At 43.2% G+C, this 16,618-nt stretch overlaps 1 protein-coding gene across 2 annotated transcripts in view; it reads right to left on the bottom strand.

The window, feature by feature from the left end:
- The window catches only part of RPAP1 (RNA polymerase II associated protein 1), a 334,836-nt gene that overhangs the window by 234,417 nt on the left and 83,801 nt on the right, over positions 1-16,618 (bottom strand). For both annotated transcript variants that reach the window (XM_078659654.1, XM_078659653.1), the window contains exon 6: positions 15,424-15,594. In XM_078659654.1, the coding sequence (XP_078515780.1) occupies positions 15,424-15,594 (171 nt within the window). The remainder of the gene's footprint in view (positions 1-15,423; positions 15,595-16,618) is intronic.

Raw genomic sequence — 16,618 nt, 5'->3', positions numbered from 1 at the left:
AAGAACTATTGACAGTATTGGAAAAATGGGGAGATGTGGAAAGGTGGAAAGCCAGATGGGCCAAGAAAAAGGATGAGGCCAGGTCTAGGCAGGCAACTCCCGAATTTGTTCTAAGGGAAACTGAGAAACCAGAACAGTTATGCCCTATGCGCGAAGTACCAGGTGGAAAGTATGTGCACATTCCATGGTCCAGACAGGATATTGTGTCCTTCACTAACGATTTCCCGAAATTACGCGAAAAGCCCGTGGATTGGTACAGGCAGGTGGAGAGGTTCGTAAAGGTGCAAAAATGCCTGTGGAAGGACCTGGATGGGTTCTTCGACATAGTGGTCCCTGTAGATCTGTGGACCGAGTGTAAAATAGCCATAGCTTGGCCGAGTGAGGAATACCCAAGAGACGACAAAACGGGGGAACCATCGAAAGAGGTAATGAGAAAATATGAGCAGGTAATACAGCATCTGAAACTAAAAGTACCAGCAAAGGAAACTGATTGGACCAAGATAGATAGAACCACGCAGGAAAGAGACGAGACAGTGCACTCCTTTTATGAAAGGCTGTTGCAGGTGTTCAAAACATACAGCGGTATAGATAACATCGAGATGAAGGATATGACACATTTTATTTACAGGTTTGTAAATGGTTTAAGACCCGAAATTTGTCAATGGATAAAAGATAACAAAATCTGTTGGCATACTAAAAAGATGGATGAGGTCCTACGGTACGCAAAGTACTGTGAGGACGAGATGGCAGAAAAGAAAAAGGCTCTCAAGGAGAAGGTTATGTGGGCTCAAGTGAAGCTCGCAGAACAGCAGGAAAAACAATTGAATAAAATGGCCAAAACTACTCAGAATCCAGGTCCTGGGGGTGGGGGTGGAGGAAAGCCCCGGCCCAAAATGAGCAGGGAGGAGGCTAAGAAGAAATTTCCCTGCCACCAGTGCGGAGAAATTGGACACTGGCGAGACGAGTGTCCCTATTTGCCGGATGATAACTCCAAAACACCTGATTTAACTCCACAGACGCAGAATGAAAGACCAAGAAAGACCCAACCACAGGTAAAAACGATTCAGTTGCCCCGAGCACCAAAGCAAGTATTTAAGGGAAAATCCACGCAGGGTGATGACGTAGAAGTCTGGGGAAGCAATGAGAACAGAAATACAGCAACTTCGCAGTATTTACTAAATGATACCTTCCTTTGTGATGACCAGTACTGACGGGGCCTGAGAGGGGAGGACGAGGAGTGCGTACTTGGCGCCTCCTTGCCGGTAGACCAGTCAGGGCCATACATTGAAGGAAAGGTTGACGGAAATGATGTCACTTTTCTGTTGGACACTGGCGCTACCCGTTCTACTGTGAGAACAGTGGACGTTCCAAACCTACCCCTCTCGGGAGAAGCAATCCAAGTAGTGGGAGTATCTAATCAATTGATTAGTACACCTGTTACCGAGCCCATGGAGATCTCAATTGGAAACTTTAAAGAAATGCATAGATTTGTCGTTTGTGACACCAGTCCAGTGAACTTACTGGGACGTGATTTGCTGTGCAAAATGAACTGTACCATCTTTTGCACACCAAAGGGTGTTGAAATTCAGACCCCAGATGAAGATGGCATTTATAAATTAATGTTAATCAGACCTGACTCAGAAATTAAACGAATGACTTTGCAGGATTTGCCCAAAGAACTCCAAGAAACAGTGAAGCCAGAGGTATGGGACTTTACCGGAAAAGATGTAGGATTAATGAAAAACGTAGACCCCATACAGATAGCCATCAAGGACAATGCAGTATACCCTAATACTAAACCCTACAGAATGAATGCAGAAGTGAGAGCAGGTGTTGCCCTGGAAATACAAAAATTGCTAGAAGGAAACATCATACAGGAAGTAATGAGTAGCCCATGCAACTCACCCATTATGGGCATCAAAAAGCCTAGTGGCAAGTACAGAGTAGTGCAGGACCTAAGAAAGGTAAACAAAACAGTGGTTCCTTGTTGTCCTATTGTGCCGAACCCAGCCGTGATTCTGTATCAGATTCCCTGGGATGCTGAGTGGTTCACTGTGATAGACCTATGTCATGCATTCTTTTCCATTCCCTTGCATCCAGACAGCAAATTTCTTTTCTCATTTGCTTTCAACAGTCACGTGTATGTCTGGAACAGGGTCCCCCAGGGGTACACAGAGAGCCCCTCTATCTTTAATCAGATCTTGAAAAAATGCTTGGAAACTTTGGTCTTACCTGGAAATTCTGTCTTGGTGCAATACATTGACGACCTCTTGGTGGCGTCCAAAAGTCATAAGGACTGTGTGATTGACACCATTGCCCTACTGAATCACCTGAGTGAGAAGGGACATAAAGTGGCCCCTGAAAAATTACAGTTCTGTGCAAAATCAGTGAAATATCTGGGGCACCAGATAGAGAAAGGCATCAGGAAAGTAACATCAGAAGGAGTGAGAATAATTCAAAAGATGCAGTTACCCCGTACTCAGAAAGAAATCAGAATGTTCCTTGGAGTGATAGGATATTGCAGGCAATGGATTGTGGGATTTGCAGTCCTAGCTAGGCCCTTGATAAAAATGACCAAGACAGGAACACCGGATATTGTAGAATGGGATGATGAAAGCTTAACAGCCTTCACAAAACTGCGAGATTGTCTGTGTACAGCCCCTGCGTTGGGAATGCCAGACTATTCCAAGGAATTTGCCCTGTTCTGTGACACTCGCGATAATTGCGCGTTGTCAGTCCTAACCCAAGAACATGGCACAACCAGAAGGCCAGTGGCATATTTCTCTGCCACCCTGGATCCAGTGGCTGCTGGATTACCAGGATGTCTGAAAGCAGTAGCTGCTACTTGCACAAGTTTAGAGCAGAGTGAATCCATTGTCATGGGACATCCTGTAACTGTGTATGTTCCACATGGAGTGGTAATTTTGCTAACGAGAACGAAAACTCAGTATCTCACCCCTAGTCGGTTGACTAAATACGAGAGGATTCTCGTGGGTGCTGCAAATATAACAATTGTCAGGTGCAACATTCTGAACCCCGCCACTCTGCTTCCCAACTCAATGGATATGGAAGATGGGGAGGAAGATGAGCATAACTGCATTGATTTAACAGAATTTTGCACAAAGCCACGCCCAGACATTAAAGAAACACCTTTGCCTAAACATGACATGGAATTGTTTGTGGATGGTTCATGCCTAAGACATGAACAAGGAGGCCTGAGTGCTGCCTATGCGGTAGTCTCCTTAACCAAAATTGTAGAAGCAGGTTATTTATTTGAAGTAAAGTCTGCACAAGTAGCCGAATTGATCGCTATGATAAAAGCTTGCAAATTGGGGAAAAACGTACGCCTAACAGTGTATACTGACAGTCAGTACTGTTTTGGAGTTGTGCATGACTTTGGCCAATTATGGCTACAGAGGGAGTTCCTGACTTCATCAGGTACCCCTATTCGAAATGGAAAAGTTGTTCAAGACCTTTTAGAGGCAATCCAATTACCAAAGGAATTGGCAGTGGTCAAGTGTGTTGCCCATAAGAAGGACTTTGACCCTGTATCTCTGGGAAATGATTTTGCTGATCGAGTGGCACAATTATGCGCCAGGGATCGATTGATCATAAATCCAAAACGGGGGGGCCCGGAAACAGCTGCCAACTTCGAGTGTTTGAAGAAGTGCCTACATGGGATGAAGTGAGAGAATGGCAGCAGGCGGCACCCTGGCAAGAGAGAGAGAAGTGGAAGGAAGAAGGGTGTAGACCAAGACGTGAGGATGGTGTCATCTTGGGCCCAAATGGTATGCCTGTGTTACCCAGACACTTGCTTGGCACAATGGCTAGACTGATACATGAGGGATCACACATTGGTAGGGACGCCATGATTCTGGTATTCCAACAGACTTGGTACAGCAAAAAGTTCAGGAAAGTAGCAGAGTCCCTCTGCCAGAGGTGCCTGTCATGTCAACAGATGAATCCAGGCAAGAGAACAATGGTGGAACTAGGGAAAATTGGGAGGTCAGGGGGTCCCTTTGTGAGAATACAGGTTGATTTCATCACCATGCCACGTTGTGAGGGGAAACGATATGTCCTTGTCATTGTCTGCCTATTTTCAAAGTGGGTGGAAGCTTACCCTACTCCCCAAAGTGACGCACTGACAGTAGCAAAGTGTTTACTGAAAGAACTGATACCTAGATTCGGGGTTCCAGTCACTATTGAATCAGATAGAGGCCGACATTTTCAGAATGATGTGATCAACCAACTCTGTAAGGCATTTGGGACCTCGCAAAAACTCCACTGTGCATATCATCCAGAGGCTTCTGGAGTGGTGGAACAAATAAACGGGACTATCAAAACAAGACTAGCGAAATTGTGTGATGCATCTGGCATGACCTGGGTAAAGGCCCTGCCTCTGGTTCTGATGGGACTCCGAAGTATTCCAGACCGAAAGACAGGCCTGAGCCCCCATGAAATCCTGATGGGAAGAGTGATGAGACAAGCGTGGGTACCAGGAAGCAAATTGTTGAGTATTACTGATGATTTGGTGCTTGAATACTGCAAGAGATTAGGTGACCAAGTGCGTTATATCTCTCGCCAGATCGGAGAAGACTCCGTCGCCAATCCAACGACTCCTCTCCACAAACTGGTTCCCGGGGACTGGGTCAAAATAAAGAAGCATACTCGGTCGAGCTGCCTGGAACCAAGGTGGGGACAGAAGCGCCAAGTGATCCTGGTAACGACCACAGCAGTGAAGTGTGCAGGTGTTCCCCATTGGATCCACGCCAGCCACACCCAGAAGGTACTACCAGACAAGGAGCCTGGAGAAGAAGGCCGTCCAGCAGAGGGGCCTGCAGAAGCAAGACCAGAAGTAGCTGACAACGTACAGCCCAGTACCAGTCAAGCTGAGGGGTCCGCAGACGTTGGTCCAGGGGTAGTTAATGACGAGCTACCAAGAGTCAAGCCTGCTGAGGGGTTCCCAGAAGTTGGTCCAGAAGTAGCTGATGACGAGCTGCCGAGCATATGGCCAGAGGAGTGGATACCCTTGATTGACCTCACAGAAGACCCAATCAGAACAAGAGAGCGAATTTGGGAAGGTAGAGAGTGGAATAGAGAGGAAAAGCAAGGCACATGCGAAGAACCTCAGACTATTGAGATTCACATCAAAACTGAGGAAGGAGAAGGTCAGACAGGGACTGAGCAAATAATTGATACACCTCCACTGACTCCTGATGTCGAAAAGGGACAGACTAGACAGTGTAATAGATCAAGCAGAAGAAAATCAAGGGATCGAAGTGCTCGAACAGGATCAGATAGGGTTAGAAGAACGTGTTCAGGACACAGAAACAGAGACATTTGAAAAGCAAAAGCAAAACTCTCCTGAACAAGGCCAGTTTAGTAACCAGGCAGAAGAAATAGATACGAGCCCTGGAACTAGCCAGATAGGAAGGGAAGAAAAAGAAGCAGAATTGCCACAAGCAAATGAAAATAAAAGGGCAATAAAAGAAAACAAAATCCCAGTGCCAACTAAAAGACTTAAGAAAAGAAAGCACCTTGAGCCTGGATTCATAAAAAAATTGAGGCTAAGGATAAAAACGGTAGAAGAAAAACGTGCAGAAGAAAGGAGGAGTTCTCGCATAGCAGAGCAACCAGAAGACCCTTCCAAAAGAAGGAGCGATCGAATAAAAAGACAAAATAAAAAGTACAAGTCTCCTGAGTGGACGCTCGTTTTGGAAGAATTTGAAGATCTTGATATAACTGACGAAAGCGACGGAGAACCAGTTGCTGAGTATTCTGCCGAAGAAGAAGACGAGCCACCGTGAAATTGCACAAAGTAAGCTACTGGTGCAGAGACGCAAAGAGGGGTCGAGAAACTTCTTCTGAGCCAAAATGTCTGATTCAAACGTGAGTGGTAGACCTAGTCGCAGTTGTTGCAAAACATGCTGCAAGGTATGTGTATGTAGTATAATTATAGTGATATTAGTTTGGATAGGACTAACAGTTTTCATTCCTTTTGCGGTGAGCAAAAATACTAATATTGACCCTACTGAGATTGTAAATACTGACATTGAAGAATTGACAACACAGAGTGTAGCAAGACATGAGAGAGCACTCAAACAAACAAAACGAGACCTAGAAGCATCAGATGAGGGAGGACTACATTATCATGAAGTTAAGAATAAGACACATTTAAATGTTTTCGCAAACTTGTTAATACACTATGTAGAGACTATGGAAATTGAAGATTGCTATGTCTGCATGAAGCTACCTACCTCTGTGGCTGAAGGCGTGACATACCATCACCTGCCCCTGACATACAGAATATCCTGTAGCATTTTAGCAAGCTTATTTTACAAAAGAGGACCATTACAGTACTATTACTCTAACAATGACGTGATCTTTTCTGAACTTCCTATACGTGGGAACCTGAATCCTGTACATACCAAAAGTGACGTTACTCGCTACATGGGCGAATACTTTCTGACTATAGGTAATATCGACATAGGTGATGCACACAGAGATAACTTGACCTGCTCTTTGCGTGAACAGGAAAAGATGTTCCTGAACATGGCAGAGAAAGGAGAATAAAAATACAAAGAAAGGCAGATGACGAAAGACAGAAAACGCCAAAATGGGCTGAGAACATGGAAGGCACCTCAAATGGTGGGGCGGGACCTGCTCTGTTGCTGGATTTTGAAAAGAAAGGAAAGCTGTGTCTTCACCGCGAGAAGACTAGCTATTATAATAACATTTTCATTGGTTCCAGTGAATGTGAACATAATTACAAGGTAATTGGAGGATGGGGTTTCAAAAATGGGTCAGAGCCTGTGTTTCCTGGAATATATTATATATGTGGAGACAAGGCTTATTTCAAATTGCCGGATCACTGGTATGGAAGCTGCTATTTTGGCATTGTCTTCCCGAAAATATACCATGTGAATGAAGTTGCTGGAAGCAGTGAAAATACTAATGGCTTAGTGCGTAGTAAAAGAGAAAGCGTAGGTGAAATAATGGGTAGTATTTTCAGTGCACTGATACCTGGAGTGGGAGTGGTTCTGAACACTCACAGAATTTGCAAATTGTCCACTATAGTGGATGTGTTGTCTACGGACACAGCTCATGGATTTCTGCTGGTCAATACCGAAATGGTTGCGATCAGATCAATGGTTTTGCAGAACAGACTTGCTCTTGACACCCTATTAGCAAAAGAGGGCGGAGTCTGCTGGATGTTGAAGGCGCAACATTGTTGCACTTATATTCCGGACAAAAGTGTGCAGTTCAAAAGATACGTGAAAAACATTACTAATTTGGAAAAGGAACTCAAACCACTCGAGGTTGACAGTGCCTGGAAGAGACTGGTAGATGGTCTCTCAAATGTAGGTCATTGGCTTGCTAGCTTAGGTAAAAGCTTATTGTTTAAGGTACTGATGCCAATTGGAATTATAGGTCTTATCCTATTTTTCATATTTGTCTGTTGCAAATGCCGTAAGCACACCAGAAAGCATCAAGTGAATGCCAGAGGAGTGAAACGAAGTGTGGATGAGCTTGAATTAGAGGAAATGAATAATCAGATATACAAAAAGGTGAACAAATCTCACCCTACCAAAAATGAGAAAGAGAAGCTGAATCGCTTGTTGGAAGAGATAGAGTTGTATAAGGTGTGAGAAGTTGGCATCTGGTTCCATTATTTTTGTGATGATAGTAAATATCATCAAAGAGGGGATTGATAGAGCAAGCTTCGCATCGCGACTTGCTCGAGTCATGAACCTCGCCCGTGTGTAATCAATTAATAAAATTTGTACGTCTTACTAATCTTTTATTTTTATATTCGAACGAGGTAGAGGAAGCTTGCGTACGTGTATTTCTAATACAACTAATCCGTGTTCCTAAACATGGCCGCCGATTGGAAAATTGCTTCTGCGCATGCGTCAGTCACACTCACGTGACCTGACGTAGTTATAAGTTTGGTGGGAAAGGGTGCGCATGCGTAATACGCAGCTTTGGCAATAACGTGGTATTGCTCGTGCAGTTGCTCTTGTGACAGTGTATATTTTGCTAATTTCTAATTGCATAGTATATTTTTATAGTGATAAGAATAAAGTACAAAATTATGACATGTAATACATTCATTTATTTCTATGTATTAATTTGTTCTCGCTTACTTTTCATGTACTGCGGGGAATGGGGGCCCGAACCGGTTGGGAGCCATATTGAAGGTCCCTTCTGCGCATACTCGTGGTGCACTGAAAGGTGGCAACATTGGACAGTGGAACTCAGCCAGCTGGCAGCCACAGTCAAGATGCTCATGGGGAAGCCACCTCTGCCCTACGAGAATGGAGAAAGTTGCTCCTTATATGATACATTGTGTGTTGCGATATTGTTTGCTGTACAGCTTCCCATGGGAACCCCAATCTCGCTGGGCGGTACCCAGAGATGCAAAGTAGGCCTCCAAATAGTCTATTCTGATTGGTGTGTTACCCAAACCCTACCTTAGGACCAATCCAAATTGAGGGATTCTGACACTTTGCAACATTGGGGGGTGGTACACCGTCCCAAAACAGTATATCTACCCTGGGTTCACCTAGGGAAATTGTCCGACTTGTCTGGTTTAGCTGACCTGTCACTGACCCAACGCACTCAATAGGTGACTGAAGACAAAGAGCGCTGCGGAGCACTCTGTCCGAAATTGACCATAGACTAAGGTTTTACTAAACCTTAAAGTGCTGGCGGGAAGCACTTTGCTGGGAGTTCGCTGACCCAATCGGGGTCGTGATCGATAGCTGCAGAGAGGGTGGAGCGCAGGCGTTGCTTCCGAACTGCGGGTGCCGGTCCTGTCCTGAGGGTCCTGTCCGAGTGGTCCTGTCCTGATCCTAATCTGGTCTTCCTGTCCTGTCCGGGGTGTCCATTCTGCACCTGCTGTCCATTGAGGGGTATCCTTCCTTGAGGGTTTCCTGTCCTTAACTGACCCGTGGCCAGGGTTTGGTTTCCACACCAGTCTAGGTAAATATTCCTCTGAAAACTCTGAATCTTGCACCTTTCTGAATTTCTCTCCTTTGCTTTAATAAAGACATACCTTTTGCATATGTTTACTTTTCCATGCTTTTCCGCAGCCATTTAAACATAAAGTCATTTGCAGTTGTTTCGTAACGTGTTCCTATGTTATCCTACCTGTTAGAAATTATATTTTGCATTGCAGTTTGTCACTTTCTCATATGGTCTAGAACCTCCTTACTTAAATTGTCTAAAGAACTTTTGCCTTAAAGCATAGCGTGTCTCTCTTCATAGACTCTCCTATAGTTATATAGGATCTTTGAATTTACCATAGTATAAACTTTTACAATAGGGAATCTCTAGTACGTGCATAAGATTGTTTCCTTAATGAATGTCCATTCCTAAACTTTTTTCAAAATCTGCATAGCCTATTCCCGTTGCATCTCATATCAGAATTTCAATGGTTACCCTGACTTTATTTCTCTATAGTTATGTACTTTTCATTATTTTGATTATTGATTTTCTTATTCTTGTAAATCTAATGATTTCTGAGAACGAACTTTAGATAAAGACCTTAAAACTTCCAGTTGTCCGTGGTCATTTACAAAGAGAATTTGAATGTTATTTGTTGGGTTTGTATTTTGCTGCCTTTCCTTTTACAGCTAGCTCCCTGATCCATTGTGGTCATAGGTACCCGCATCGGTGGATGGTAAGTCGGGTATTCTGAAGAATAACGAAAGGAAATCACAAATTATTGATAGTAGACCGTGAGGTCATCCGATCAATGTATATGGTGAGTTGAAATATATGGGCCCGAAGCCGGAAGTGGCGAAATTATTGGTCGGGTGACCCGCGCGCTCTATCACTCCCTTCATAAATCCTCCACTATCACGTAAACAGCATGAGCAGAGTTATTTCAGTAACTGCTACCTTTCCTGTGGATACAACTCGTTAGCAGTTACAGCAGTAAACAACTGTATCTGTTTTACTTTCATTTTCAATTTGAAATTAAATATTTTATTTAGGAGTTTGTATTAAGTGCGAAAGTAGTTTCAGGAAGTAATGAAGTGCTTTACGAGTTGAAGGTGTATATGAGTGAATAAATATTGTGTGAAACAAGAAAGGTTGCAGAGATACGGTACAATGTACACAATGGGTGGCGAGGGAGTTATTTCTACAAGGAGGAGAACAAGGGAGTTGTAGTAAAAGGAAGAAGTTTAGGGATCCATTGCTCAAAGCAAAGTTCTCCAGTGGGGTGGCAGAGGAGTGTTTCCTGAGCTTGTTTTTGAATTGCAGCAAACTAGGGTCAGGTATGATGATGGGGTCGGAGGGGTGGGGGTGAGTTCCACACTCTGAAATAATAGACTTAGCACCTGTCTCTTGGTTGCCTTTCTTTTGCTTTTTTTTCATTTTATCATTAGCAAATTATTGGCTCCTCGTATCCTTGAATCCACCAGAGATGGAGATAGCACTGCGATTACATCATCAATTTCTACTAAGTTTAGAAAGACTTAAATGGTGTCAACGAAGCCACAGAGGAAGTCGTAGGGGTTATCTCGCAGGGAAAGCCAGGACGGGTTCCCAAAGCAAGCGCTAAGAGACCTGTCGGTGATTTGGCGCTATATAAATCGAAATTAACATAACATAACATACTGCGTGATGGCTCAGAATAGTGAGACACTTTAGTCAATGGTGAAAACACAAATGAAGTCATTAGGCTACATATGTGTGAAAACGAGTGAGGTCCAAGGGCTGGTCGAGGTACCAAGATGTAGACAGGGCTGTAGGACTTGATAAAAAAAGGCTCTTTGTGATGTGTCTGCCTCAGCCACAAGTCATTGACAGCCTACAAAGAGCTGTGAAGAAGTTGTAAAAATGAGTGCAGATAACGGATATGTTGACAGAACCCTAGTAGGACTGACTGCCAATGTTGAAGAAGGAACTGAAGATGGCCAAGAAGACGATAACAGTTCAGTAAATATTGCAGGCTCATAAACTGAGAAAGCAATTAAAGATATATTTAATGGAAACTAGATTCACAGCAGAGGCTGTGGGTGGAAGAGATGAGAAAAGCCCCACAGCAAACACACTAGGGGGATGAGGGGTGCTGGTTGAAGAACAAAAGAAGATGGAGATGATGAAACTTGATGAGACACGACAGATTCTGCAAGTTGAACAACTGACGAGCATTGTGCAGCAGAGGCTTGGTTTACAGATCCAGTAGAATATCATGAACAAGGTATGCAAACACATTTGCTGAAGAATGGGGTGATCACAAAGGGGAGCCCACTGTTGCGTTGATCTAGGCAGAGGGCACAAGTTCAGCATGGCTAGTTCATAGGGCCAAAGAAGAGATGGGCAGCAGGGAATCAGGCACTTCACCAGACGTGTACGTAACCAATAGAGAAGACCTTATGAAGTCACCTCATTTGTCCAAACTGAATGTGTACTCCCACTAGATTGCATGCATTAGATGGCATAACAATACTGTGGCATCCACTACACTGAAAAAAAGCTACATAGCTAGAACAGTTAAGTGTAATTCATCAATGTTACACCAAACTCACTAAATGAGATTTGAGACTTTGTGTGATAGTGGGAAGAACTTAAAACCTCAACAATGTATTTGTGCTGAGACAGTTACTAAATAATCACATAACTTGGAGAGACACAAACCAAGTAAGACACGTTCTGTAAAACTAAGGCAGAGTTCTTCAATCTGTGGGGCGCGCCCCCCCAGGGGGGCGTGACACCATCTCAGGGGGGGGCGCGCACTCCACCCAGAAATCTTACCTTTGCCTTTTCCTGTCCCGTGTCGCACGTCTTCCCCCATTTGAAATGGAAATGTTTGTTGAACAGAGCTCCGTTAACAGAGGGTTGGAGGGAGGGAGGGAGATGAATTAGATGGGGCCCATGCTTTGTGATGTTAAGAGCAAACATTCATTTTTAATCGTCCCAGGAGGGGGTTAATTCGGCGCTGAAAGGCTTCAGCTGCAGCGGAAGGCAAAAGTCTCCTCATAATATCGAAAGCAATGAGACAGTCCTTTTCCTTTGGTTCGAAGTCATAGAGCAGAGGAGACATCCTGCCTCCCACTACAGCTGAAGCAGAAAAATACGTAAGAAGATGCACTCCTTCCCTTTTAAATGTTAACGTTGAGTTAATTAGTTTAATTTGAAAGTGCGTGCGATCAGCAACTGTGAATCGCCCCCAATCACAGTGAATACAGAAGTAATCAATGAAGGAGCACTTTCCTTGCACTCCAATTGCAGTCAGTATGCATTGTGAGGGTGTTAATGTGGGATACGGTTACTGTGGGTTTTTAGTTAGTATGTGCATTTTTTGTTTGAAAGAAGGGTAAAGCACGAGTGAAGGTGTTTTGATGATTTCAGGGTAACACTGCACAATGCATTATGGGAGTTTGTGTTTTTTAAAAGTTTCCGTTAGGATGAAGCACATTCACTAGTATGAAGTCACGTGATTTAGCAGGTGTTAATATTTATTTAGTTTATGAGGGTGAATATAATTGGTGTCTTGAACTAGAGCGAAGGGTTGCCACAATATGAGGATAATAGCACGAAGAAACTAAGGTGCTGGGTGCAGCACAAGCAATGTTTCACAAGCAACGTAATAATGGGATGCAGTCCGGAGTTGAATTTTGGGGAATAAGGGAAGATAAATGAAGTCAGACAAATTGGGACGAGTCATAGGTTTTTATGTTTACGGGTAGCAATTATGTCATAAGAGCACGTTTTTCGAGGGGGGAGAAAAGAAATTGATTCAGAGGTTTTGGGTTTCCATTCGGTGCACAGTGGATTACTGGTGTTTGGGACAAGGGGGGATAATAAGGGTGTTTCGATTAGGGGGGTGGTTTTAGGGAAATTACAGGATTGTGCAGCATTCAGTGAATGTCCATAGATCAGTTGATTGAGTGGTTTCTTTTATTTCATTTTAGAGACCCCACACAGGCTCGAAATGCATTGGCTATGAATATACGTGTCTATTTCATGAAATGATTGACCTCAACGTGGTGTTGTACAAAGCCTGGACGGGCATACAGCTCATGAGAAGACTTTAATAAAGAATTTGAGTGCTATCACATTGTCTCCGCAGTGATGAAAAGAGCAGAGTATAAGTTTGGAAGAATGAAGCGTTTAATATTTGGAATTGTGTGTTTACTATGGATTACCTGGATAAATCGTGATATTGCTGGAACTTTTTCCATATTGGCAGTGCGACAGTTTGGAGTGCAAGGAAAGTGCTCCTTCATTGATTACTCCCACCACAGTTGAAGCATTTCAGGTCTGAATTTAACCCCTTCCTGGGATGGTTAGCTCTTAGCAGAAAAGAGACAGTGTTTCTTTTATAATTACACAGGCAGCCACACAATGCCCCACAGGGCTAAAAGGGCTTCAAGTTACCAAAAGAAAAATGCCAGCCAGCCATGTGTTATTTAAACAGCCTGCAAATAACTTGTCTTGACATTAAACATGCTGGTAAATAAAGAAGTATTTATTCCTTTGTAATATTACTTTTCTGTCTTTCTTCCCTTTTATTATCAGTCATCATTCAGCAGTAGAACATAATTAAAAGTGCTTTCTATTTATATGTGCTGTTCGACAGACAAGTGCTGACAATACAGCTTTAGGTGACTGCTTAGTTTTGTACCGCCTGGGACATCAAAATAATGAGCTGGCAACCCTAATAATAAAACTGGAAGTTTTTTTTGCAAGATCAGCACATTTATTTCCTCCACCCTGAACCCTGGTTAATGCCATAATAGCAATAGTTTAACATATCTGAAACCCTACGCTGCCGTCAATAACCTGCTGAGTTACTTCAAGTGTCTGGGAATGCACCCTGAATTCAGACAACTCGCTCCTCATTCTCACCCTTCACTTTCACACTTAACCTGCCCTCAAAGCAGCGATCACAATGCACTTACAATGATCATGACGCACTCACACCATTCACCCACTTACCCTGCACTCACAGTGACCACACTGCACTTATGCCACTCGCCCTGATCTCACACCAATCTCTCTTCACTTACCCTGCGGTCACATGAGCACACCGCTCACTCTGCACTCACAGTGATCACCCTGCATTTACTTGCGCTGTTCACCCTGTACCTCACCCTTCAGTCACATGAGCACACTACTCAACCTGCACTCATGTGACACTTCACTCACCTCCCACCCTCACTGCTCAATCTGGAATCTCACTCAAATAAGCCCATCCATACCCATACATTCATTTGTCCCACTCTGCAATTACTTCCGCACCCAAATTCATATGGTCACCTCACTCACCCTGCAGTCACCCCTCTTACCCTGGCTCACCGTGCACTCACATGGGTAGTCCTGCCACCCACACAGCACAGAGGGTTAATGTGCCTACTACAAAGAACGTGTACCATGCAGATCAAAGAACTGAATGTGAGTAAACAACGAGTAGTGCTATAAAAAATTAAATGTTTGCAAGAAAGGTGCTATAGAGAGATGAGGTGCATTGTTGGTGAGTGGTTGTGAGGGAATTCATGGAGAAGGAGGAAATGGAGGAGGGGGCACCAAAACAGACTGTTGCACTGTGTGTGATAAGTGCTAGAGCCAGCTCTGGCTGGCAGTGTTAGCCCCCACCTGACGTTCGGGTCTAGTTGCGCCCCTGTACACAAGTATGGGTATGTCGTGCCCCATCAAGGTTTTTGTCCAGGTTTGGCCCATGATATGCGCGTGGCGGTCGATTGTGTAGTATGCCAGGTTCCTGAAATTTATGTTAGGTGGTGGGGGGGGCCCAACATCTAAAAATATTCAGCAGGGGGGGCTCAACCGACAAAAGTTTGAAGACCTCTGCACTAAGGTGTGTTACACAATTTAGGCCACTTTTCAGGAACAACGGCTTTCCAGCTATTAGAAATTACACAGAGAGTGCCTGATAACTCCCTTACATAGACGTGTAAGGCCTAGAGGGTTAGTAAATGAAGTAGTTCTAAGAACGTCTTGCTGTCATGTTAACAATGCTATCACTATGAAGTTTCCCACAGACATACATGGTAGCATTAGCTAAAGTTGCAAACCCCCCTAGAGATGTCTTTGAGTATTCAGTGACCAGCCTAACGAGGCAGCATCAATGCAAGATAGTAGTTCCAAACCCCATTCAATCAGTGACTTTTCTGTAATGGTTGCCAATAAGGGGATGCCACCTACAGAAATAACAATGATTATATTCTTGTGCACATCTGCAAATAGCAACTAAAACAAAACTCCACGTACAAATTTGGCCATCAGTGTTGAGCATTCTAGTTGGTGGATGATATGCTGGGCAGATGGTATTTGTTGTCAATTCTAGAGGAACTCATACAGTAGTTATTTCTTTAGAGAGATCTGCATTTCATAAACTAAAAGTCAATGATCAGAGGAAAGTAAACCACAGAAACGTTGTTAACTTACCAAGCTGGGCCAAGAGTCTCTCTTGCTCAAGACGGATCTCCTCCTTAGACATGCCACGCAGCCGATCAACATTCTCGCGGTGGATCCGTTGTGCCTCTTCCTTACTGCCTTCACCAGGGAGACCCTGTCCAGTGATGATGCGCGGTCCGGCAATAGTCACACTTGGCACACCTGTAAATTGTATCAATATCTTGTAAATGATAACTGAGATGTAGATCCACCAAAAATGTAACATTGAAACATTATTCAAAAGACCGGTTTCATCAGAACACCAATTTACTTACTGATTTAGAAATGAAATATGTTGATGTACGTTGGTCACGCTAGTACTTTACTGATATGGAAATGAATAAAGGTGGGGGAAAAAAGAACAAAGTCTGTCCCCACTGCTTCTTGATATTTATGTCCTTCCAAGATAATTGTGTGGAGATACATTAGGTCCCATGTTTTTCACACATTTTCCCAAAGGATACTTCCTAAATAGCTCTGAGAAACAAGCAGGTGTGTATATTTTTCCTTAATTTGTTGTAAAGTTAATATCATCAGTCGCCCACCATTCCTGTTTATGTTACCTGCAAAAAATGCTATTATAATTATATCTGAATGCTTTATAAAGCATTGTTATCCATATGCTAAGACTAGGACACTCTCACACAAATAAAATATATTTTGTTTTAAACAAAAAAAAAATCCCCTGATTTTTAAATATTCATTAAAACTGCAGAATGTCACCTAAATTTCAAGATGCATTATTCACGGCACAGTAAACACCAACAGTAACGTTCAAATGTATTAATTTTGATGAAGCATCAGGCAAGACAAATACAAGTTACAGGAGAATCTCTTTCAACATAAATCAAGGAACAGGTTTTGAGCAGAGAGGCATGTCTTCAAATCCTTGACCACACACAGTGTCATAGTCAATAAATAAGATATTGCCACCTCCGAAAATAAATAAACCCCATTAAATTGATGCGTGCACTTAAGGATGGAGTTTGGGCACTAGTGAAACTGTGTTTAATGGTTAACTAACAGTGACTGCATGTAAAAAGCAAGCATTGGCACAGTCAATAGATCACGCCTTTGAGACCATATAAGAGATTATTAAGGAGATGTCCTTGCCTGTACTTAAAGGTGTTGCTTAAGCGTTAACACATTTAATATAGAGTCCTTCATTTTAGTTTTAGACCGGACT

This window comes from Lissotriton helveticus, chromosome 9 (assembly GCF_964261635.1).
Source record: "Lissotriton helveticus chromosome 9, aLisHel1.1, whole genome shotgun sequence".
NCBI lineage: Eukaryota > Metazoa > Chordata > Amphibia > Caudata > Salamandridae > Lissotriton > Lissotriton helveticus.
Note: the sequence above shows the minus strand (reverse complement) of the source record. Positions and strands in the feature narration are given on the sequence as shown.